This window comes from Muscardinus avellanarius (genome assembly GCF_963383645.1).
Source record: "Muscardinus avellanarius genome assembly, chromosome: 10".
NCBI classification, from domain to species: Eukaryota; Metazoa; Chordata; class Mammalia; order Rodentia; family Gliridae; genus Muscardinus; species Muscardinus avellanarius.
Genome location: NC_137796.1, coordinates 100,465,324 through 100,490,787, shown reverse-complemented (window position 1 = coordinate 100,490,787; position 25,464 = coordinate 100,465,324). Strand labels below are relative to the sequence as shown.

General features: G+C 49.4%; 1 protein-coding gene across 1 annotated transcript; it reads left to right on the top strand.

The window, feature by feature from the left end:
- Window positions 1–5,027: 5,027 nt before the first annotated feature.
- Window positions 5,028–24,867, top strand: NDE1 (nudE neurodevelopment protein 1; the record flags this gene model as incomplete). The annotated part of the gene is made up of 8 exons (XM_080702420.1): window positions 5,028–5,110; window positions 6,956–7,109; window positions 12,995–13,143; window positions 17,922–18,058; window positions 20,052–20,231; window positions 21,857–21,948; window positions 23,523–23,674; window positions 24,774–24,867. 8 exons carry the CDS (start codon window positions 5,028–5,030, stop codon window positions 24,865–24,867), a joined length of 1,041 nt encoding a protein of 346 aa, XP_080558546.1.
- Window positions 24,868–25,464: the final 597 nt, after the last annotated feature.

The window sequence follows — 25,464 nt, the reverse complement described above, 5'->3', positions numbered from 1 at the left end:
GGATTTCAAGCCTGTATCACCATGCCTGGCCAAGATAATGGTGTTTTAAGAAGACCTTTTCTAAAACTCCTCTGTCATCAGTGTGAGGGGCAGGAGGTTACTAAGCTCCAGTATCTGTATCAGATACCGCTCACCACGTGGACCCGGATGGGCCTGTTTTTCCACGTGGCCCCTTCTCGTGGACCCTTCTCGTCCAGGCTCTTCCTGTTTACATCACGCAGGTGCGGAGGGGGCGGGTCAGTCTTTCCCATCAGTTCTCTGATAAGCTTCTTGGGGACAGAGAGATGGAAACACTTCTCTTCGCCCCTTTAGGCCCTGGCTTCCAGCTTCTCCTCGACCTCACAGCCCCTTCCTGTTAGTGATCAGTTTTCCATTCAATCATTGAATTTTTTATGTCGTGCACTATTCTAGGCATTGGGGATCAAGAAGCCAGAAGGAGAAGGTTTCTGTATTTGAAAACTGAAATTCCAGTGGGGAAGATAAAGACTCAGAAGGTGACGAAGTCAGGCAAAGCAGGGGTTTGTAGTGCAGGGAAAGTTGGAGGGAGGGTATTAGGTAGAATACTGAGATATAGTCTCTTTGGGGAAGACATTGCACTTGGGATCTGAGTGGCAAGAGGGAAATTCTTTGGAAACAGATAGGCAAAAAGTGTTCTGAACCAAGAGAGTGCTGAACGCAAAAGCCCAGGGTGGGGGCTTACTTGGTATGATCAAGGAAGAGAAAGAAGACAGCGTGGCGGGTGTAAATGAGTGAGGTGAGAGTATTTAGAGTGAAAAGCAGGGGACTGATTACCTTGGATTCTTTTTCTCTAAACAGCAGGAAAAGTCAGTCTACCTTTCTTCCCAATTCCTCCCTACCTTACGTGATTATATACTGACTTCCTTCTCTGCCACACAGTTGAGACTGCCCTGCAGACTTACCAGTGCCTTCCTAGCCACACCGGGCTCCGCTGCTACGGCACTGTGTGTGTGAGTGCCATTGGATGAGATCTGGGCTCATTTCAGCTTAGGCTGGAGCAGGGAGTCTGGGGCCTGGGGTCCCTCTTCTGTCCCCTCTCAGTTACTGCTGACCCACACTGAGCCATCCCCTGGGACAGGAGTTAGACCAGACCACATTCCACCCTCTTGACTTTCAGCAAATAAGAGCATTCACCCTGCATGTCAGTGATGTCTCACCGGTGGCAGAAAGCCAATCTTAAGTGACATACCCAAGTCAGGGGTTGACTCTCTCTCCTAATCTTAAATGTGGTGTGGCGAGGTACAGGCATGGAGGTGATGTCGTGAGGACCCTGTCCCTTGGCAATGCCTTCCTCTTGGCTTCACTCTCAGGCGGGCTCTCCTCTGGCCCCTGGAAGTTCCAGGCTGGTCTTTGCCCCTTTATCAACCCTGATGGAGAGAGCTGCTCTCTGGGCGGCTCGACAGGAATCCTGGGCCTGGACACTCATTGGCTGGTTGTGAGCTGGCCCATCCTTGTCATTGGCTGTGTGGGTTTGGTCCAGCTCCTGAGCCAGTCATCTGCTCAGCTAGGGTTGGGACCATCTCTGCTGCCTGCTCAGTCTTGATGAGGGCCACTCTCCACCCCTGGCAGTCCCAGATGCCAAGGACCACGTCGAGCCCATCTGAACACATGCAGTACATGTAGGGTTGGTTCCCCCACGGGGATGTTGGGGTGCTGCCAAAGAAAGGCAGAAGAATGGATATGGAGGAGCAACTGGAAAAAAAGTCTGCAAGTCAACCTGCATCCAGCGACCCTGCTGGATCCGGCTTCCAGAGAAATTTCCCTGAGTGGGGGTAGGGGCGATAGGTGGGGGAACGGCATGTTTTAGGGGAGGGGAGAGCCTAGTGATTTGCATTTGTAACTGTAAGTACAGTGTGTTAGGTGTGTTAGGTGCATCTTGGAAAAGGATGGGTTTTGTTTATCCTCTTATCCCTAGGGACACACAGGAGCCTGTGAGCTCCCTCCAGGGAAGGAAGGGGTCTTGGTTACATCTACATCTTATTGGATTTCTAGTGACTTGTGTGTGTGTGGGGGCACTGAGGGTGGAATCCAGAGGCTTTCTACTTTATTTGGAAACAGGGTCTCATTAAGTTGCTGAGAGGCTCTTTTTTTTTTTTTTTTTTTTTTTTGTAGTTCTGGGGATTGAATCCTGGAGCATTGTACCTCTGATCTATACCCCTCAGCCCAATTTTATTTTTATTTTGAAACAGGGTCTCACTAGGTTAATGAGTTTATTTGCTGAGGGTGGCCTCGAACCTACAAGCCTACACCTCCGTGCCTGGCTCTAGAGACCTTTGGACAATCTCAGAGCCTCAAACTCAGGAACTGGGCTATGACATTAGAAGTGTGTGTACGGGGGAGCTGTATCATCAGCAGGGAGTCTACAAACTATTAATCCTGGCTATTTGTAGAAATTTACTTTCCTGATTTTTTTCTTTTCTTATAGTACTAGGGATTGAACCCAGGGGCATTCTACCTCCAAGCTACACCCCAGACCTATTTTATTTTTTGAATCTTATTTGGATTTCTAGTGACTGTGTGTGTGTGTGGGGGGGTACTGAGGATGGAACCCGGGGTCTTGCTAAGTTGCTGAGGCTGTCCTTGAACCTGTGATCCTCCTATTTCAGCCTCCCAAGTACTGACATGACAGGCGTACACTGCCATGCCCGGCTTTACTTTCTGACTTCTGAACAGCCCCAGGTCCTCAGGCCAAGGCCCTGCCCACTCACACCCTCTGTCAGAGCTCCTTGCTCACCGGCCTCCTTCTCAGGCTTAGTCCCCCACACTCCATCCACTTCCTCCTGCTCACCTCCTGTTACTTCCCTCGGTTGAGTTCTCCCCTCCCCCACAGCGTGGAGGCTCTGCATGGTCCGCCATCCTGACACATCCTCCCTGGGTCCCTGGACATTTTCCAGTCTTATCTTACCAGCTTCTGTGTCGTGTCCTTGTTGCTGTGGGATGCCCCCACCCTGCCCTGCCAAGTCTCCTCCCTCTTCCTGGTTCTCATCTCTCTCCTTCTGTTTCTCCTGTGATTCCTTTGATTCTTTGTTTTCTGTCTGCCTGGACAGTCCCCAGAGTTCTGTAGGTAGTCCTCCCGAGATTCTCAAAAACAAAAGGGAAAAACCGGCTGCAGGCGCGTGACCTTCAAACGCACACTGTGGGCTTGGCTTTCAGCGCTGAGTTTCAGATCCTCTGTTGCACCTACACGTGTCATAGACGCTTGGCAACATGGAAACACCCCAAGCTGGGTTTGTTCACTTCCCCAGCCCGTCCGCCCAAGAGTTTTCCTTCTGGGATCTTTCCTCTTTGGTGATGGGAATGGGGGGGTGATCTAGTGACCTAACCTAGACCCCAGGAAATGCCGCCACCTCCGTCCTTTCTTTCTCTGCCCACCCTCAAGTGTGATAAATCATCTAATCTTGGTAATTTTTTGTTTGTTTTGAGATGGAGTCACTTCGTTGCCCAGCCTGACCGCGAGCTGGTGCCCAGTGCTCCCGATTCAGTCTCAGAGTAGCGGGGACTATAATCCTCTGCACCACCACGTCCGGCTAATTTTGCCTTCTAAATATTTTTGGAATCCATTTCTATTTCTCTTCCTTCCATCTTCTTTCCCAGTTCTAATTCGGGCCGCCTGCCTTTTCTGGATTGCTGCAGAAACTTCCTTTTCTGGATTAGCCTGGCCCTCCCCAGCCCATCCATCAACCCCAGGATGAGCGGTTTCAGAGCTAGAACCCATCCTGTCCCTCGGAACCTACTAGTGACTCCCCATTGCCCCGACTTTTTAATTCTTTTTCTATTTTATTTTAGCAGTACTGGGGATTGAACTCAGGGGCATTCTGCCAGCTAAGCTACACCCCCACAGCTCTATTTATCTTTCTATTTTATTGTATTTTGAGACAGTCTTGCTAAGTTGCTGAGGCTAGCCTTGAACTTGTGACCTTCCGGGCTCAACCTCCAGAGTAGCTGCGGATTGCTGGTGTGCGCCACTGTGTCTGGCGGCTGCTAAGTTTCTTGTCTGAAAGCGCTCTGGGATTTAGCTCCCCATTTTAATCTGCCCTTCCTCCCTGACTTCCTCAGCCCCCCCCCCCCAAGCCTGGCTCTCCTCCCTTTCCCCTCTGTTCCCCCAGTGACCTTGCCGCTTACCTTCCTGTTCTGCTCTTTCAAGTCTGCTCATGAAGCACCCAAAGACCCCTCCTTTACTCTCAGCTGGAGTTTGGGACTCCGTACTTTCCTGGGCCTGGCAGCAATGCTTACTGTCTTGATCGCGGGGGGAGGCTTCTCGGGTACATCCACCATCCAAACGCACCAACGTATATGCTGTAAATAGACGTCATTTATGGTTCTTCAGTATCCTGTGCACAGTTTGTCATTGCACTTGCCACAGTTTCCTAATAATTTACATGTAATTTACATCTCTTCCCCCTTTATAAGTTCCTTTTGGGGGAAGCAGGGATCAAGACAACTTGTTTGACTCCCTAGGTCTTAACGACAGGTGCTCATTAAATGTGTATGGAGCTGGGCGCGGCGGCGCACGCTTGTCATCCCAGCATTCGGGAGGCGGAGACACGAGGATCATGGTTCGTGGCCAGCCTCAGCTACTTAGTGAGGCCCTCTGCCACTCAGTGAGACCCTGTTTCAAAATAAAGAATAAAAATTAGGGCATGGGGTGTGGCTCGGAGGTAGAATGCCCCTGGGTTCCGTCCCCAGTACCGCAAAAAAAAAAAAAAAAAAAAGATACATATATACACCTGTGAATTGGTATTCATTAGCTTTCATATTAATTCACTGTGAATTGGTATTCATTAGCTTTCATATTAATTCATGGAATGCAACAATAGGTGAGTGGGCTGTTTTGTTCGGATTTAGTTTCAGTTTGGGGGCAATATTTTATCATTTAACCCAAGATAAAGCTCAGAGATTTTTTTTGTTGTTGAAGATCAGCTGTTTACCCAAATATGGGTAATAATTACTAAAACCTTCTCTCGTAGACACCATGCCTCGAGAAGCGTGACCTCTTCTCCGCTCGCGCGATGGAGGACTCGGGAAAGACTTTTGGCTCTGAGGAGGAAGAGGCAGGCTATTGGAAGGATCTGGCAATGACCTACAAGCAGAGGTCAGTCCACAGAGTTCATCCTGCCATTGATTTCTTTGATTTTTTAATTTTTTTGGTGATGCCGGGGATTGAATCCAGGGGCATCCGCCTCTGAGCTATCCTCCACGACCCTATTTTATTTGGAAATGGGGTCTCCCTACGATGGTGAGGAACCCACAGTCCTCCCATCTCAGCCTCCCAAGAGCCGGGATTACAGACGCGCATCACCATGACCGGCGCGCCTGGCCTGTCACCCTGCGGGAACAGCAGCAGCCATTTACCATCACAGGCCTGTTGTGTACCTGCTCTACAAGGAGCTTACCCCACACTGTCAGAACTGCCCCCAAGGATGCCGCTATCACCCGCTCTACAAGTAAGGACACAGAGCCCAGGGACGGCAAGCCACCTGCCCGAGGCCGAGGCCGGCGCGGAGCAGAGCTGGCATTTGAACTGTGGAGCCGAGCTGCTCACCATCTGCAGTGCTGCTTTCCGTATATTAGCTGGAAGGGTTTTATCCATCAGAGATGCCAGATCTGCTCAGTCCTTTTGGGGGGGACACTTTTCCCTGTGCCTAGCAAAATATGTTGTTGCTGAACTTAAAATTTGAAACCCATATTTGGGAGTACTGGTGTGCTCTTTCTCTTTCTTTCCTTTTTTTTTTTTCTTTCCTTTTTTGGTGGTACTGGGGTTCCTGGAAGCCCTTCTACCTCCTGGATACACTCCCAGACCTATTTTATATATATTTTTATTTTGGAAACAGGGTGTCTTAAGCCAGCGCGGCTGGCTTTGAACCTGCGCGATCCTCTTATCTCTGCCTCCCAAGCGCAGGGATTACAAGCGTGCGCCACCACGCCCGGCTGTCTTTCTGTGCTTATTAATGTTCAACACTTTTGTCCCCTTATTGGATATTCACATGTTTCCTTCCTTCCTTCCTTCCTTCCTTCCTTCCTTCCTTCCTTCCTTTTTTTATACTGATAGAACCCAGGGATTTTTTTTACCTCTGAGCTACACTCCCAGTCACCCCCCTTTTTTAGGGCTTATTTTCTCCTTCCTTCCTTCCTTCCTTCCTTCCTTCCTTCCTTCCTTCCTTCTTCCTTTCACTGGTGATTAAACCCAGGGGTGTTCTACCTCCAAGCTATACCCCCAGCTCTATTTTATTTTTAAACAGGACCTTACTAAGCTGTAGAAGGGCCTCACAAGTTGCTAAGGCTGGCAACGTGTGACCCTCCTGTCTCAGCCTCCCAAGTGCTGTGATTACAGGCGTGCACCACCATGCATGGCTCTCTCTAGTTTCTTTGCTCCTAGTTTGACTTGAAGATAATTCAGGCTTGGTTTAGGGGACTCCTAATACTTGAATTTTATACTTGATTTTTACTCTTAATACTTGAATATTTCATACTCCTACTTGAATAATTTTATATTCCTAGTACCTGAATATTAACACCTAATATTGAACTTTAAAGACCAAGAAGCTCTACAAACATTTGGGATGGGCTGAGGACAGTCTATAGTGGTGTAATAAGTTAATATTTATTGTGTGTCCGGTTTCAGGAGATACACATGTGAATAAATCTGTAGAAGACACAGAATCCAAAGTATATTTATTGTATGTTGGGGTAAAAAAAATCTGTGTTGAATGAATAAGTAGGTAGCGAATTGGTTAGGAGCTGGCTTGGAGTCGGGCCCAGGTGGGTGAGGTCCTGTTTCTGTTTGTGACTTGTGTGACGTGGGGTCGCTCATCTCGTCCGTAGAGTGGGAGTGAAGATGGCTGCGTAGCAGTGACACAGGCCACACGCAGAGGCACAGTGCATAGCACACAGTAAGCTCTGGTGGAGTGTTATTTGACCTTTGGGGATTCTGCTGCAGGGCGGAAAATACGCAGGAGGAGCTCCGAGAATTCCAGGAGGGAAGCCGAGAATATGAGGCTGAGTTGGAGACCCAGCTACAGCAGATCGAAACCAGGAACCGAGACCTGCTGTCAGAAAACAACCGGCTTCGCATGGAGCTGGAAGCCGTCAAGGTGAGGTGCCGGGGGCGGTGTGGGAGGCTAGAAGGAGGCCAGCAGGGTGGGGCGAGGCCAGGTCCCCCCCTGCACACTTGAGGGATGAGTGTGGTCGTTGTATTCTTTCTGCCTCTGAAGAGCAGGGCTTTTGAGAAGCAAGTCACAAGCATCCCCATGGCCTTTCTTGGTGGTCCGTACTTGGTCAGTATTCTTGCTGCTGTAATCCACAACCAACTAGCCATGCAATTTAGAGGAAGGCAGATTTATTTGTTCACAGTGTTGGAGACTTAGAAGTTCAGCTCATGTCAGGCCTGGTCTGCGGAGCTCGGGGCATGCCAGCAGGAAGAGCAGAGAGGAGAGGGCAAGCTTCCACTCTTACATCATGGAGGCCAGAAACAGAGCCAGCAGGGGACAAGAAAACCATATGTGATCCCCTAGGACCCTACTTAGCAGCCAAGCCAGGATTGATATTTATTTATTTTGCAGGTCTGGGGGTGGAACCCAGGGGCGTTTGACCTCCGAGCTACACCCCCTGCCCTATTTTTTATCCTTTATTTTGAAACCGGGTCTCACTGAGTTGCAGAGGGCCTCACTAAGTAGCTGAGGCTGTCTGTGAACCGCGATCCTCTGGTCTCAGCCTCCCGAATGCTGGGATTACAAGCGTGCGCCACCACGCCCGGCATTTATTTATTTATTTATTTATTTATTTATTTATTGCGGGTCTAGGGATGGAACCCAGAGGCATTTGACCTCCGAGCTACATCCCCTGCCTTAGTTTTTATTCTTTATTTTGAAATGGTCTAAGTTGCAGAGGGCCTCCCCTAAGTAGCTGAGGCTGTCCTCCAATCGCAGTCCTTTAGTCTCAGCCTCCTGAATGCTGGGATCACAAGTGTGTGTACACCCGGCTTTGGCTTCTTCAAGCCAGAATTTATAACACTGTTACCTTGTTTCCACTAGGAGGACATTCTAAACTCCAACTTTTACAGAACTGACTTCACGGAAGGGCATGGCAGGGAGACCTTTTTTAGAGACTGGGGTGTCGCTAGAATTGCCGATCATTGTATCATAAGGTCCAGGGCTATGCTGTCTAGAATGACAGCTCCTAATACATGAGGCTGTTAAAATGTAAATCAATGAAACAAAATTCCATTTCTCCACCGTGTTAGCCACACCGCACGTGCTCAGGAGCCACGTGGCTCTTGGGTGCCGTGAGTGGGCAGAGTCCATCATCCTAGAGTGTGCTCTTGGACAGCGCCAGGCTGGAGTAGCTTGCTTGATACTGGCACTACGGCAGCCCCATCTTTTCTGTGGTTTCACGTCCTGTGGTTTTAGTTACCTGTGGCGCCACCACGCCTGGCTCCTTTTTTTCTTTTTGAAATGGGGTCTCACGAAGTGGCTCAGGCTGACCTTAAACCTGTGTTCCTATCTCAGCGCCCCAAGTACGGGGATTCTAGGTATGTGCCACAGCTATATATATGCTTATATAAATTTAAATATAATTATACATTTCTATGTATAAATGTATGTAACATATATATCTATAAGTAAATCCAGGGGCAGTCTACCTCCACTCTATACCCCAGCCCTACTTTATTTTATTTCTTATTTTGAAACAGATCACTACGTTCCTGAGGGTCTCAGTAAATTGCCAAGGCTGTCCTTGAACCTCCTATCAGCCTCCCAAGTTCTTGGATTACAGGTGTGCACTACCAGGCCTGACTTTTTTTTTTTTTTTTTTTTTTTTTTTTGGTACTGGGGATGGAACCCAGGGTTTTTTCTACCTCCAGGCTATACTCCTAGACACCTATTTTATACTTTATTTGGAAACAGGGTCTCACTAAGTTGCTGAGAGCCTCGCTAAGTAGCTGAGGCTGGCTTTGAACCTGTGTGATCCTCCTATCTCAGCCTCCCAAGCACGGGGATTACAAGCGTGCGCCACCACGCCCGGCTCATGCCTGATATTTTATTTTATTTTATTTTTTATTTATTTTTTATATTTTTTTGGTGGTACTGGGGGTGGAACCCAGAGGCTTTCTACCTCCACGCTATACTCCCAGACCTATTTTACATTTTATTTGGAAACAGGGTCTCACTAAGTTGCTGAGAGCCTCGCTCAGTAGCTGAGGCTGGCTTCGAAACTGCGCGATCCTCCTGTCTCAGCCTCCCAAGCGCGGGGATTACAAGCGTGCACCACCACGCCTGGCTCATGCCTGATATTTAAAAAAATTATTTAAACATAAAAAATCTAAGGTTTGTGAGGCTTCGTGGAAGAATGTGGAGAACTGGGAGGCCTGGCCACACCAGGTCTGCCTCCGTCCATACCCGCAGAGGCTGCGTCCGCTCGTCCCAGTCCCCACACTCTGATGTGAAGGGCGAGTGACACTTGTTCCTGTCGCACCAGGCCCGCTTCTCCCATCAGTTCCCGGCCTGGCCCTGCCAGCATTCGTGTCTGACCCTGCCATAGCAGTGAGGAATCATTCCTCGTTCTTGAATCATGGGCTTGAGGAGCCGTGAGGAGGGAGGTGTGCGGTGGGAACCGTGGTTTGGAGTAAGTATCGCTCAGTTACTAAGTAATGAAGGGCCTTAAGCCGGAACCCTTGAACCTGCCGAAGGGCCTCTGCATCACAGCCTCGAGACAGACGCGTGGGACTCGAGCACCGAGCGGGGAGGGAACGCAGATACCTCAGAGAAGGAGCGTGCCGCCATTAGTAAATATTTGTCTGTCACCTAAGAGAGCTGTGTTCAGCCGAGACGGGCTTGAAACTGGACATTCACCCCACGCTGAATACAAGCGCCTGTAAAGATCAAACAGAGCATCTATTGATGTGGCCTTCAGCTGACTGTGTGTTATCATTGGGCCGCCCCGATGAAAGCGCCACGCTTTTCATGGCGAGTTCAAAGGGAGACTGTCTGAATCTACATGGGGCGGAGGAGCCCGCGCTCTCAGCCCCTTGGAACCTGCGTCCGAATCGAGGTTAATGACCCAGGATCCTGTTTTATTTGGAAATGACTCCAGATAAAGAGTTGAAGGTGGGCGGGGCCGTGCCTGCAATCGGCGGGCGCGTGGGGCCCGGGCATCTCTGCTCCAGTGCAGACACTCACAACCAGGAGACAGGAGCCTCGGCGGGGCCCCAGCAGCGGAAGGATGTGGAATGCCCTCGCCGTCATCGCCCCGTGAATAATCGGCTGTTCTTTGGCCCTTCTTTCGCGGGGGCCTTGCCACGCCTCTCTGGCCCGGGCACCATTACATCACCTTCGCAGCATCCAGAATGTTTTCTAGCAACGCCTTTGTTTTGCTCTGTTGAGTCAAGAAGAGGAGCCTGCCTTTGTTTTAACTTTCAGATTAGCCCTTGGGCCTTTCTTGTGGGATGAGTTTTATTTCACGTGTTTGTACAATCTAGGCGGGGAGGTTGGGGCTGGGCGTGTGGCTCGGTGGTAGGGCACCTGCCTGGCATGCCCCAGACCCTGGTTTCGATCCCCATCGCCTCAGAAATCAAAGTAAACTGGATGTGGAGGCGCACACCTGTAATCCCAGTGCTTGGAAGGCTGAGAAAGGAGGCTTGCAGATTCAAGGCTAGCCTCAACAACTTAGTGAGAACATGTTTCAAAATGAAAAAAAATCAAAGTTTTTGGGGTTTAATTCAAAGACAGAATGCCCCAGGGTTCCATCCCCTACCAACAACCACATAGAGAGTCTAGGAATGGTGTTGATGAAGGAAAGAACTTGAAACAGGCAAATACAGAGAGAGAATGGTCAGTATATTGGTGACCTGTACTGTATGACTATGGTTTAGGGATGTTGAGCAAGAGAGGGAGAGAGAAGGAGAGGGAGAGAGAGGGATGGAGAGTGTGTGTGTGTTTTACTGGAGATTGAACTCAGAGGCTGTCTACTGAGCTTCGTCTCCAGCTTTTTTTTTTTTTTTTGAAATGGTCTTACTACCTTGCCAGGGCTGGCCTTGAACCTGTGACCTCCTGTCTCTGCCACCCAAGTACTAGGGTTACAGGCGAGCATCACCACGCAGCTTAGCATCATGGTGTTTATTTTTACTTTTTTTTTGGTGGTACTGGGGTTCCTGGAAGCCTTCCTACCTCCGGGCTACACTCCCAGACTTATTTTTTTTTAATACTTTTTATTTGGAAACAAGGTCTCTTAAGCCAGTGAGGCTGGCTTCGAACCTGCGCGATCCTCCTGTCTCTGCTTCCCAAGCGCGGGGATTACAAGCGTGCGCCACCACGCCCGGCAAGCATCGTGGTTTTAAGAGCATTGGCTCAGGTGGCCTGGGTGTAGTCTCGGTTTCATTCATTCCCAGTTGGCTTTGGGCTAGTTAAATAACTGAGTCTCAGGCCCACATCTCTGCAGTGGAATTAAATGAAAACATATGTAGGGTACCAGCCTTTACCCTGGCACAGAACAGGTATGCAATAAATGCCGATTCATTTAAATGGGCAGCAGCCAATCCTGAGATGCCATCTGGATTTCCCATCCTTGGAACGGCTGGCCGTCACCCTCAGCTGCTTCGGGCATGATAATAGTTGTTTCCCCCTTACTTTCTTCCTTCCTTCCCTGCCCGAAAGGTTTGTAACTTCCCCCGTGCTGCAGGAGCGTGTCCTGAATCAAAAAGTTAGGACAGCCAGGCGTGGTGGCACATGCCTGTAATCCCAGTACTTAGAAGGCTGAGACAAGAGACTCGCAGGTTTGAGGTCAGCCTCAGCAGTTAGTGTGACTGTTAACAACTTAGTGAGACCTAGTTTCAAAAAAAAAAAAAAAAATAAAAGGAGTGGGGGAATGTATCTCAGAGGTAGAATGCCCCAGGGTTTAATCCCCAGTACAAAAGAAGAAGAAAGAGGACAGTTGTCACCCTTAAGTACCTGATGGCCGCCTCTTGTTGTGAGGCACCAGCCCAATACTCAGAAGGCTGCAGTATCCTTCCTGATGTTCTCTCTGATACAGTGGTGGAGGCCGGTCCGTCTTGTCCTGCGGAGGTGGCTCAGGGGGGCGAATGTGGCTTTCTTTGGCCACGGGCATTCTCAGTGATTCTGTGAGGGTGGTGGGTACAGGAGGGACCTGGTTGGGAGTGTGCAGGGGACGGGGAGGCAGGACCACTATGGATGTGGTTGGACCAGCTGGCCGGGTCCTCCCACGTTGCACGGCCACCCCTGTTCCCACCGACACGAGCACTTGGCCAAGACTCCAGGTCTGCAGAGAAAAGGTTCTGCTGACTGAGCCCAGGCAGGAGGCTGGGGGAGGATGCCTCAGCGGGGGCGAGGGGAGGAGGTGTCCATGAAGACGCCCTAAAAAAGGGTGTTAGTGGATGAAGAAGGAAGACGGGTACTCGGTATAGCCAGTGTCCACTACCAGAAGGGCTGCCTTTTCAGAAGTAGCCTTCGGTATCTATTTTTTTTAAATATTATTTTATTTTTTATTTTTATTTTTTTTGGTTGTACTGGGGGTGGAACCCAGAGGCTTTCTACCTCCGTGCTATACTCCCAGACCATATATATATATATATATATAAAATTTTTTTTTGTGGTACTGGGGTTCCTGGAAGCCCTTCTGCCTCTGGGCTACACTCCCAGACCTATTTTATTTTTGGAAACAGGCTCTCTTATGCCAGCACGGCTGGCTTCGAACCTGCGCTATCCTCCTGTCTCCGCCTCCCAAGCGCGGGGATTACAAGCGTGCGCCACCACGCCCGGCCCTATTTTCTATTTTATTTGGAACAGGGTCTCACTAAGTTGCTGAGAGCCTCACTCAGTAGCTGAGGCTGGCTTCGAACCTGTGCGACCCTCCTGTCTCAGCCTCCCAAGCAAACCTTCGGTATTTATAAGGCCGCGACAGGGAAGAGATATAAACGTGGCTTACCCGGGTCTTAATGCCCCCCGGTGTCGCTCTCGTCCTGCAGGAGAAGTTTGAAACGCAGCATTCTGAGGGCTGCCGGCAGATCTCAGCCTTGGAGGACGACCTGGCCCAGACCAGAGCCATTAAAGACCAGCTGCAGAAGTACATCAGGGAGCTGGAGCAAGCCAACGACGACCTGGAGAGGGCCAAGCGGTACGTGGGAGGCGGGCCGCTGCGGACGTGGGACGTGGGACGGTGTGGAGAGAGCTCGAGCAGGAGAACGCAGCCCGTGCCGTTGGGACCTCAATCTCCTGGGGAAGTGGACAAGCCAGCAGCAGCAGCTTAACTGCAGCGGGGAGTGCTGACGTCCACGGTGCCGCGGGGCGTGCCGTAGGTGTAATCATCCGGCCATTGGTAGGAGGTTGCTAGGTAAGGCTTCCCAGAGGAAATCCCATTTGGGGCAAGACCAGAGAGAGGGAGAGCCATTACCCGAGGAAGAGGGTGGGCTACAAGTATCCTAGGCCAGAGGATGGGTGTGTGCTAGGGTTGTAGGATAAGAAGGAAAGGAGAGGAGAACTTCAGGGAGCGGCACTTAAATGGATGCTCTGTAATTTAGTGGAAAGAGAACATTTATGGAATGGTTATTCTTTTTTTTTTTTTTTCCAATACTGGGGATGGAACCCAGGGGCATCCTACCTCCGATCCGATATTTCATTTTGAAATAAGGTCTCGCTAAGTTGCAGAGGGCCTCACTAAGTAGCTGAGGCCGGCCGTGAATCTGTGATTACAAATGTGCGCCACCACACCCGGCTAGGCCTTTTTTATTATTAAGAAAATTCGCGCCGGGCTCAGTGGTATACACCTACAATCCCAGTGCTTGGGAGGCTGAGTCAGGAAGATCACGGGTTCAAAGCCAGCCTCTGCAACTTAGTGAGGCTGTCAGCAACTTAGGGAGATTGTTTCCAAATAAAAACTAAGGCTCTTTATTTTTGAAACAGGGTCTCACTGAGTTGCAAAGGGCCCCACTAAGTAGCTGAGTCTGTCCCCGAACCACGATCATCCTGTCTCAGCCTCCCAAATGCTGGGATTACAGGTGTGGGCCACCACGCCTGGCTTTACAATAGCTATTTTAAAATGGTTTTCTGCTATTTTCATGTGTTATGATAATGCAGTTTTGTTGTATTTATTTATTTATATGTGGTTCTGGGCTCAGCCAGAGATGTGGGAAGAGTTTGCATGCAGAATTCAGAGCTCCTCCACAGTGCTGGCTTCCTGTCACGGGAACTTTAGGTGAAAAGCTTAGAAAGGGGCTAGATTTACCAGCATTGTCCTCTCTACCAGCCTTGCTTGGAGATTATTTATTTACATTTTATCCAGAGTTTACAGTTTGTAATCTATAGAATGTTGGGTCTATAGAATGATACAAACGGATACAAACTGCCTTATTATGGTCAGAAGCATCGGACTGTCTGTGATATCATTTTCCATAAAATATTTTTCAGTTTTAGGGCATCAGTTATGTCTCCTTTTATAGCACCTGGGTTTCCCGACTTCAGCAGGGGCATCCTTCCCCATAATCCTTTGTGCCTGAGCTCTCCCCTCTCTCTTTTGCTTTATTTTTAAAAGATTTCTTATTGTTTAGTTTTTTTTTTTTTACACTATTTTTGCATCTAGGCTAAGATACAGGACCAATTTTATTTTATTTTTTTAGGATAGCCTGTTTTGCCAGCACTATTTATCAAACACTCCATCTTTCCCCACTGCATTGAAGTCGACTCTGTTTCGCATTAATCTCTCATATATCCTGGTATCTAATTCTGGATTCTGGATTTGGTCTAGTGTACAATTTGTCAATTGCTCCACCAGTACCTTATTGACTTGGTTACTATGGCTTCTCTGTTTGTAAGGCTGCATTGTGATTTCTGGCAACCCCTGACATACTGTCGTTTACACCTGCATAACATGATCAAAGCAAGTCACATGGCGATCTGATCAAAGGGAAGGAAAGTACATTCCATCCACATGCAAGGGTGCGGTTACGGGAAGAGATCAGGAACTTGGCACGCTTGTGATCCCAGTACTTGGGAGGCTGAGACAGGAGGATCCAGTTCACGGCCAGCCTCAGCTACTTAGTGAGGCCCTCTGCAACTTAGTGAGACCCTGTTTCAAAATAAAGAATAAGCCGGGCGTGGTGGCGCACACTTGTAATCCCAGCATTCGGGAGGCTGAGACCAGAGGATCGCTGTTCACGGACAGCCTCAGATACTTAGTAAGGCTGTCTGCAACTCAATGAGACCCGGTTTCAAAATAAAGAATAAAAAAAAATAGGTCAGGGGGTATAGCTTGGAGGTCAAATGCCCCTGGGTTCCAGCCCCAGAACTGCAAAAAATAAATAAATAAATAAATAAATAAATAAATAAATAAATAAATAAATAAATAAAAAATCGGGCTGGGGGTATAGCTTGGAGGTAAAATGCCCCTGGGTTCCATTCCCAGCACCCCCCCCCCCACATACACAAATAATTTGGGACCAGTGATGCGGTCTCTCCCAAGAAGGCAGTACATTCACGAGACTCAAAAATCAGTAGCAAAGGAACAGAGTTTCTAAAATGCAAATTCAAGCCAATAAAAATTGACATTCTAATGATCCCCTCCCCCAGCTCCCCACAAAGGAGCCTTCTGTATCTGCTCCTACATTTCGCTGTTTCACAAAACAGTAGCTCTTGGAAATTGCTCTGCTTGGGACACAGAGCAGTCATTGTCCCGCCCCCCCATACACATGTAATATTCCTCTGGACAGATGGTATTGTGTGAATCCATAGCAGTTTATGGATCCAGTCCCCTGTGGGTAGATATCCATTTCACTTTCATGCCTTCACAGTGATAAGCATTGCTGTATTGAGTAACTTTGTGCACAGCTGTAGATTCAGAGAACAAATTCCTAGAAGTGCAGGTGTTGATGTGAGGGTGTGTGTGTGTGTGTGTGTGTGTGTGTGTGTTACTGGGGATTCAACCCAGGGGCATTCTACCTCCAAACTACACCCCTAGCCTGATTTAGTTCTTTATTTTTGAAGCAAGTTTTTTTTAATAGTGTGTGCCCTCTACCTGCTAGAGCTAGTTCTCCGAGGTCATCTTTTCCGGAGCTCCCTGGGCCATTCTTCTTTTAGTGTCTCACAGTCTTTCAAGCCAGCCCGCATCCCTCTTCCCTCTGTTAAACACCATTAAGTATGTTTGTTAAGATGGCGACAGATTTAGCACTAACATTTGGAGAACTGATTCCTCTGTCCTGCCGAGTCTTCCCTTCATAAGCATCTCATGCCTGCACTTCCACCAACATTTCCTGCCCCTTGCGTCTTCGTTATTACATGAATTCCTAGATATTTTATCATTTTTTTGTTGTTGGTTTGCTGTGCCAACCTGGGGGTTGTTTTAACTGATTCTACTATTGCACTCCTACAGATTATCCCTTTGTGTTTAGACAGGCACTTTTGGTAAGTCCATCTTATTTACTTCTTCCAAAGGCCCCTCGAGGGCAGGTACTCCCGTGACTCAGTCTGAGCATTGCAGGACACGGTGATGACATGTTGAATGAACCCAGAGCAACTGCTTGCTAACGCTGGCGTTCCGCTCCACATATGCACTCTGACCACCATGAAATACAGTTAGTGGGATGTTAAAGGCCTGGACATGAATACAGGGTTGAGAATAAGAAAAATCTCACTTGGGCGCCGTAGTGCACCCCTGTACTCCCAGTATCTGTGAGGCTGAGACAGGAGGATCACAGGACCAAGACCAACACGTGGTAACTTAGTGAGACCTTGTTTCAAGGTCAAATGGAGCTTGTGCTGACTTAGTGAAACCCTGTTTCACGATTAAAGAGGGCTGGGGGTGTCGCTGTGAGGTAGAATGCTCCTGGGTTCAGTCCCTAGTACCACAATGAAGGAATGAATGCATACAATTGCCAGGTTGGGGGATATAGGTCACGGGTAGGGCGTATCGAAAGTTCCAGGCCACTTGTAGGGAAGATCACAGTTTTGAGGGCAAAAATTTAGTAAGACCCTGTATCAGAATTTTAGGGCTGGGGGTGTAGCTCAGAGGTGGACCACCCCCTGGTTTAATCCCTAGTACCACAATAAGTTAATTAATAAATTAGTCAATTAAAAATTCTCAGGCCAGGGATGTAGCTCACTGGTAGAATTAGCTGGCCTCGCCTGAACAAGGCCTTGGATTCAATTGTCAGCATTGCAGAAAAAAAAAAAAATTAAAAATACTGTGTCCATTAGAATGCTTAGGTATGAAACATTTGTTGTGCACTTTTTGTATTACTTTACCTCCCAGCCTCCCCAACTCTTATGTAGAGGTACCATTCCCACCCCGGCTTTCCATGTGAGGGGCTGAGGCACAGAGAAAGTGGCCGGGCCAGTGTTGAACGGCTGTGTCCCTCACGGCCCTTCTCAGCGCCTTCACCCCGTGTTCAGCGAAACCTCCACACTGTTCCCAAGAAGCGGCTGTTGGCAGGGCAGCTGGGCTGGGGCGGGGCCTTCGGAGCTTCCTAAACTGGAAAGTAATCGAGAGACAAATGCTGGTCTCTTCTGCCTGTTCCAATGCGAGGTAGTAAATCGTGTGTGCATTTCATTAGGTTGTTGTGGATGCTAATTTACTCGGTGAGCTTCCAAGAGAGGGTGCAGCGCCCTGCTCTCAAACAACCAGACGGGTCAGGCGTCCTGAAGGCCCAGCTTGAAGCGAGTGCCGCGTGGTCATTATCTTACTTAATTAACCCTGGGGGCGATCTGGTGCACCTTGTGACCCCCTCCTGCAGATTGAGTAGTATTTTGAGTCCCTGAAGGCAAGGGGACTTGCTCAGGTCCGTGGCGTCTGGGGAGACCACAGCTGGGACTTGTGCCCAGGAATATCCAACGCCTCCTGGGTCTGTGGGCTCTGCACGGATGCCACTTACCTCTGTTGGATAACGGTGCTTTCCTCTTACCCAGAGCCACGATCATGTCTCTGGAAGACTTCGAGCAGCGCTTGAATCAAGCCATTGAAAGAAACGCCTTTCTGGAAAGTGAACTTGACGAGAAGGAGAATCTTCTTGAATCTGTTCAGCGACTAAAGGACGAAGCCAGAGGTCAGGAGGCTGAGGCCCTGTGCTGCCTCTTTACCAGGGCGGGCCTGTCCCCGCCCCGCAGCTTCCTGAAATGTCCAACATTGCCTTTCCTAGGAATGAGCGCCTTCCAGGCAGAGGGCGCGAGGTCGCCCCAGGGAGGCCCCCTAATTGTCATCCGTATTTACAGAATCGGCTGTCAAGACCCCACAGAAGTAGCTCCGGGGCTCACAGATTAGGCTTTTGTTGAGGGGTTCGGCCGCAGAATTCATCCCAAGAGGGGTGCTCCCTGCTGTGATCCACACGGAGCCAGCCCTGTGTCCAGTAGGAGCACAAGGGCTTTGCGGTGAGGAAAGGCCTGTCGGTGGGATTGCTGCCGGCCCGTCGTTTTGTGACTTAGTGGTGGCTGATGCCTTTGGCTCAGAACTCTGAAATCTCATCTGCATCTGCTCTCGCAGCTCAGTAGGTAGGGCTTTCAGGCCACCACCATCTTTATCAGGGAGGCCTTCAAGTTGGGTGCATAGGAGAGTCTTTGTTGAGTGTTTACAACATTAACTTGATTTCTAATGTACAGCCATCAGAAGAGGAATTTAGAAAAACCGCTAAATTTTAAAAATAACCGTCGAGTTGGGCCCGGTGGCACATGACTTTAATCCCAGTACTTGGGAGGCTGAAATGGGAGAATTGCAGGTTTGAGGCCAGCCTCGGCAACTTAGCAAGGCCCTTAGCAACTTAGTAAGACCCTATTTCAAAATAAAAAGGGCTAGGAGGTGTAGATCGGGTAAGACGACTCTGGATTCAATCCTCAGTACAAAAAAAAAAAAGGACCAGTTGAGTGCTCAAGAAGTTTTAGATTTTGGAGCATTTCAGATATTCAAATTAGGCGTGCTTAGCCAGTAAATTCTATGCAAAAATGTTCCAAAATCTGAAACACTTCTGGTCTCAACCATTTCAGATAAGGGTTACTCAACCTGCAGGTATGCCACAGTTCCCATCAGTAATAAAATCGTTAAGTAGAATCACAGAGATGTGTTTGTTGGAATGTTAACCAGCTGTTAAAATGAACAAGGGACAGATATAAATGTGGTCATGGGAAAGGCTGCCAACATTATCATCATTTCTGTTTATGCTCAATTAAAATTATTCACGCTCTGCTCAGTAGATACACACGTATCAACTGTAGGAACACGCAGAGAAAAAGATGGCAAAGATCTGAGCGCAGCAGTGATCATTTGTCACCCAGGAGGGGTGATGGGGTAGCTCATTTAAGATTCTATACACACTGCCATATTGAAATTCTTTTTTTAAAAAAACAATAAAAGCAGTAATATAATGCTACTATGGTTTAAGAAACATTTTAAACCTTTTTGCTTCTTTTTTTTTTTTTTTTTTTTTTTTAAGGTACAGGAGATTGAACCCAGGAGCATTCTACCTCTGGGCCACATCCCCAGCCTTTTTTTTTTTTTTTTTTTTTTTAATTATTAGCAGTACTGGGGTTGGAACCCAGGGCCATTCTACCTCCAAGCTACACTCCTAGTCCTATTTTTTATTCTGTATTTTGAACAGGGTCTCACTGAGTTGCCAAGGGCCTCATTAAGTAGTAGCTGAGGCTGTTCACGAACCGCGATCCTCTTCCCAAATGCTAGAATTACAAGCGTGCGCCACCATGCCCGGCTGCCAGCCCTATTTTTTATTCTTTATTTTGAAACAGGGTCTCACTAAGTAGCCAAGGTTGGCTGTGACCCTGACCCTGTGATCCTCCTGTCTCAGCCTCCCAAATACTGGGATTACAAGCATATGCCACCACACCTGGGTACCTTTTTGCTTTTTACTTGAAAGGAAAATCAGGTGGTTTTGCAAACCTGTGAGGCAGGGTTGTGTGGTTTGGCCCCACTTAAGGGTTCCACCTGGAATTTTCCACCTGGTAGCTCTTCTCCCCGACCAGCATCTACTTTTGTGTCCCTGCCCCCACCCCGGAAGCAAGGACTCACGCTTCTGGACCCTTCTCTTGGTGCAGACTTGCGGCAGGAGCTGGCCGTGCAGCAGAAGCAGGAGAAGCCCAGGACGCCCATGGCCAGCTCCGTAGAAGCCGAGAGGACAGACACGGCTGTGCAGGCCACTGGCTCCGTGCCGTCCACGCCTGTAGCTCATCGAGGACCCAGCTCCACTCTAAACACGCCGGGGACATTCAGACGTGGTGAGGCGCTGAGGAATTGCGGGGGGGGGCTTTTTTCACCAAGCGTCCTCTGGTGAGAACCTGGGTTGGGTGCCGGGAGAGATGACGCAGGCAGGCGGCGCAGCAGGGGCCAGTCTGGGATGGTCGCCACAACAGGGCCCTGTGATAAGTGTGAGGAGCGTCTTGACCAGACACAGTAGGGAGTAGAGGGGTCTGTGGCGAAGAGCAGAACCTTGTCTAGAAGGGGCAGCTGCCACTGCTTCTGCCATAGAGAATGTGGGCTCAGCAAGGCAGATTTTTCCATCCTTTGCCCAAAGCCAGAAATCCTCTTTTTTGAACATGAAATCTCCCTAAATTAAAATGTCAGTAATCCAATTAAAAAAAAAAATCTAAACAGCATCATAGACAAACGGCACTGTTGACTGGGCATGGTTGTGCAGGCCTGTAATCCCAGCTATTTGGGAGGCTGAGACAGGAGGATCTCAAGTTGAGGGTCAGCTTGGGCAACAGAGCGGGACTCCCATCTCAAAAAAAAAAAAAAAAAAAAGATACAAAGAAAAACCTGTTGGTCCAGCAGTATATCCACCCAGAACTGAATTTAGAATAACCTGTGGTTTGGTAAAAACAGAGACATTTGAATTCTCCCACCCCGCCCTTTGCTGGTTACTCAGCCCTGAGGCTGCGGCCCCACCACCAGTAGCGAATCCTAGCAGGCGGTCGCCGAGCCCTGTGCATGCGCTGGCTGCGTCCGTGCTGTGACCTTACTGGATTCTCGCCAGGCCCGAGGTGCCAGCGCCGGCCCATCCAACGAGTGCGGAGACAGAGGCCCCGTGAAGGAGCTTGTCTAAAATCACGCTGCCAGTAACTGGCAGAGTTGGGATTCAGACCCAGGCGGGCTGGCTTCAGGGTTAACGCCACCCTAAGCCTTCCGGCCTGTCTCCTGGCAAGGAAGAAGTGCTGAGATTTCCAACATCCCAGACGAGAGAGGAGACCTGGTTCCCACGGTTTAACATGCACACGACTCGCCTGGGAGGAATTGAAACCTTGGTCACCTGCACCTCAGATTTGGCGTTTGCACGGGGCCTGGAGCTGTGCCTTTGTAACAAGCGCCCAGGGGCCGCTGGTCTCCAGCCTTTCAACTGCGGCCTGCTCTCTCCTGCGTAGTGCGTTTACCCCAGACACGCTTCCGCTTCATGTTCGTGAACTGTACAGAGTTCCTAGAATTTCAAGAGGACCCTGTTCTGGCTTTATTTAAAAAGATTAACATGTAAATCGGGCACGGTGGCACATGCCTGTAATCCTAGTACTTGGGAGGTTGAGACGGGAGGATTGCAGGTTTGAGGCCAGCCTCAGCAATGTAGCAAAACCTTGGTTCAAAATAAAAAGTAAAATAGGGTTGGGAGTGTAGAAAGCCCTAGGTTAAACAAACAAACAAACAAACAAAAAAGAGATAAACACAAAAATAAATGCATAATGTAGTCCTTGCAAGAATGAGAGTGGACATCTGTAGACTCTTGGCACATTCTGCGTTGACTCCTAAAGGCAGGCAGCGTCTGGAATCGGGGAGGAAGCGGCTTTAGCGTTAGAGACCCTGGCACGTGGACTGTAGGTTGGTGTGTGACACACCCTTCTCCTTGCACGCCCAGGTCTGGACAGCTCCAACAGCGGGACCCCTCTGACGCCCGCAGCTCGGATCTCAGCCCTCAACATCGTGGGGGACCTGCTGCGAAAAGTAGGGGTAAGAGCGTGCCCTCCGGGGCCGGCCGCGCCCTCCGTCTGCCTTTCAGGGCATCTGAAGGGCCCTCTCCCCTAAGAGGGGCGCAGTGAGCTTTGGATGTGGCCCGTCCTGGGGCGTTCGGAATGTGATCGGCTTCTCCTAGGCCCAGAGCTCAGAGCCGAGGTCTTCCTCCTGCCCGCTGCGGCCCTTTGGTCTCTTCCAGCAATTTGGGATTACAGGATGGTGTCCGTGGGCTGCTTTTTCTTTCTTTCTTTTTTCTTAATTTGAAAACACCAAAGGCCATTTACAAATAGCTTTCTCTCATTTTGGTTCCTCGGGGAGCTTAAAGAACATCTGGAAAGGCTTTGAAAGGGCAAAGAACTCGACCTTCCAGATTTTATATTAATTACAGGGAGGGCTGCTTTTATGCTTAAGTAATAACATGGGTTTTTAAAACTGATGCCTGAAGCCGGGCGTGATGGCGCACGCTTGTAATCCCTGCGCTTGGGAGGCGGAGACAGGAGGATTGTGCTGATGCTGGCCTAAGAGACCCTGTTTCCAATTAAAAAATGTAAAATGGGTCTGGGAGTGTAGCCCAGAGGTAGAAGGGTTTCCAGGAACCCCAGTACCACCAAAAAATAAATAAATAAAATGATGCCTGAGAGGCCATGTCATTTTGAGCCCGCCAGCTTGTTCTGGAGCAAAAGCAGGATGTAGTCATCACGACATGCTCACCAGCACTGGCCACTCATTCCTTAGGCTCTGGCTTTTGGCCCTCGGTTTTCTGTTGCATAAACAGGTGTCTATCTGAATATTTACACCAGCCAAGCTTGGTGGTGCACACCTGTAATCCCAGTACTTGGGAGGCTGAGAGAGGAGGGTTGTAGGTTCAAGACCAGCCTTAGCAACCTAGCAAGAGACCCTGTTTTAAAAATTTTTTTTTAAATAAAAAATTAAAAATATAAAAGGTTGTAGTGTAGCTTGGAGGTAGAATGCCCCTAGATTCAATCCTGAGTACTACAAAGATTAAAAAAAAAAAAGTATTCAGCACAGATAGAGTGCTGAGAAGCCCAGCGCTGGTCTGCGGCTCTCTTTAACTGCGCGCTCTGATCCTGTGTAGACCGCCTGTTGCTCCGTGCAGGCTTAACAAGGTAAATAGGAGCGTAATTCATTCTAAAAGTAGATGTCATGTCTCCCATAGGCAGGCAGCTTGGACAGTAAGTAGAGGTAGTGATTTTTCAGGAAGTTCCCAAGTATTTCAGGTGAGTAGTTTTAAGACTAAGTAGTTTTAAGAGTTCCAATGCAAGCCAGGCGTGGTGGCACATGCTTGTCATCCCAGCATTCGGGAGGTTGAGATTGGAGGATCGCGGTTTGCGGACAGCCTCGGCTACTTAGTGAGGCCCTCTGCAACTCAGTGAGACCCGGTTTCAAAAAATAAAGAATAAAAAAATAGGGCAGGGGGTGTAGCTCAGAGGTTGAATGCCCCTGGGTTCCATTCCCAGACCCGCAAAAAAAAACAAAAAAGTTCCAGTGCAGCGCAACGTCTCTATCCATGCCCCTGTGGTCGAGGACTGAAGGTGTGTATCTCTCCCCAGGCTCTGGAGTCCAAGCTCGCGTCCTGCCGCAACTTCATGTACGATCAGTCCCCGCACCGGACAGGCGGCTCGGCCTCGGGGCGGGGGAGCAAGAGCAGAGACGGCAGCGACAGACGGCCCAGCGGCAGCAGCGCACCTTTGGGTGACAAAGGGTGAGTCCTTGGGAGACGTGCTCGGAGGTCCACTCTGGGTCCAAGACATTCCCTCCCCGCCCGCAGCCATTCTGTTGAGTCGTAGGATTGTTTCATGCTCTCCCCGCTCCCTGAGGCAGAGTCAGCTTTGCCTGGGGCCTCACTGTGGGACTGTCCCCGTGACCCTTGTTTGGTAGCTGACCTTCAAACACTGCTCTGCTTCTCCCAGATTTTTTTTTCTTTTGAGGTACTGGGGCTGGAACCCAGGGGCATTGTACCTCCGAGCCATACCCCCAGCCCTATTTTTTATTCTTTATTTTGAAACAGGGTCTCACTGAGTTGCAGAGGGCCTCACTAAGTAGCTGAGGCTGTCCGTGAACCACGATCCTCTGGTCTCAGCCTCCCAAATGCTGGGATTACAAACTTGCGCCACCACGCCCGGCTCACCTGGTTTTACAGATTTGTTTTTAAATCTGTACAACCTTTAGGAAGCAAAAGGGGGCTGATAAAACTCTAGCTAGATTATCTTCCTGAAACCCGTCACCTTACTGGAAAATGCAGATCTGACCACTTAACAGCTTTAATTTTTATATCTGAAAAAGAAATTTTTATATGTGTGTGTAATACTGAGGATTGAACCTAGGGGCGTTCTACCTCTGAGCTTCACCCCAGACCTATTTTTCATTTTGAAGCAGGGTCTCTCTAAGTTGTCGAGGCTCTGGCTAAGTCGCTGAGGCCGGCCTTGAACCTGCACTCCTTTTGTCTTCCAAGAACTGGGAGCACAGACGTGCGCCACCACACCTGGCGTTCCTTTTGACCTTTTTAATTTGGGGGCCGGGGGTTGGGCACACAGCCCTGGGTTCAGTTCCCAGCAGCCCCCAGATTTGGCAGGGAAGAGGTGCAGGAGTGGATGTTTTCAGAGCGTCTTCTGAGAGCGGGCTTTCTGTGCGACCTTGGGCATCCGAGAGCCAGATAGCCAGTGTCCTCTTCTTCATTCCGCAGGAGAGAACTGTGAGACCCCGCTCCTGCCTCTTGACACCCTTAGGACCCTGTGGGCCCCGGTGCTAGCCTGTCTGTCTCGGCTGTCCCGTCCGCTAAATTTGGTTTGCTCTGTCTGAAGGTTGGGAAAACGCCTGGAATTCGGGAAGCCGCCCTCCCGCACGGCCTCGCCGGCGCTGCCGTCCGCCCAGGGGGTGGTCAAGCTGTTGCTTTAGGAACCACGCGTGCTGGAGCCCCGTCTGTAGAGTCGTGGCCTTTCTTCCCCCGTACACTAGGCTTTCAGTTTTTCTAAGGTAGCTTGAGATAGGAGTCAGCAGTCACCATAGTTTCCTTCATGCTGTGTGGCCCAAACTGGGACCAAGACCGACCATCAGCTGTGGCCCTGCGCCTTCCCCATAGAATGACGTTGCTGTCTGTCCTCGCCGTCAGGGTATGCGTCACAGACACGGACACGCTGCGCCCTGGGAAGGCTCCAGGGTGGGCTGACGAGGCCCCACCACCATTGAGTTCCGAGACCTTGAGAAGTGGTCTTAATGTTCTTCCAAAGGGTGATCTGAGCCCATCTCAGGCTCACCTCTTTGCCCCCTTTCAGCTGGAGCAGTCTTCAAAAGCAAACCTCCAGAGCTAATGCAACCTTGTATAGGCGTGGAAAGCGGAAGGGACAGGTGCCTTACACCATGGTCCTATTCTTTTGAGACTTTTTTTTTTTTTTTTTTTTTTTTTTGCAGTACTGAGGATGGAACCCAGGGGCATTCTACCTCTGAGCTACACCTTCTGCCCTATTTTTTATTCTTTATTTTGAAACAGGGTCT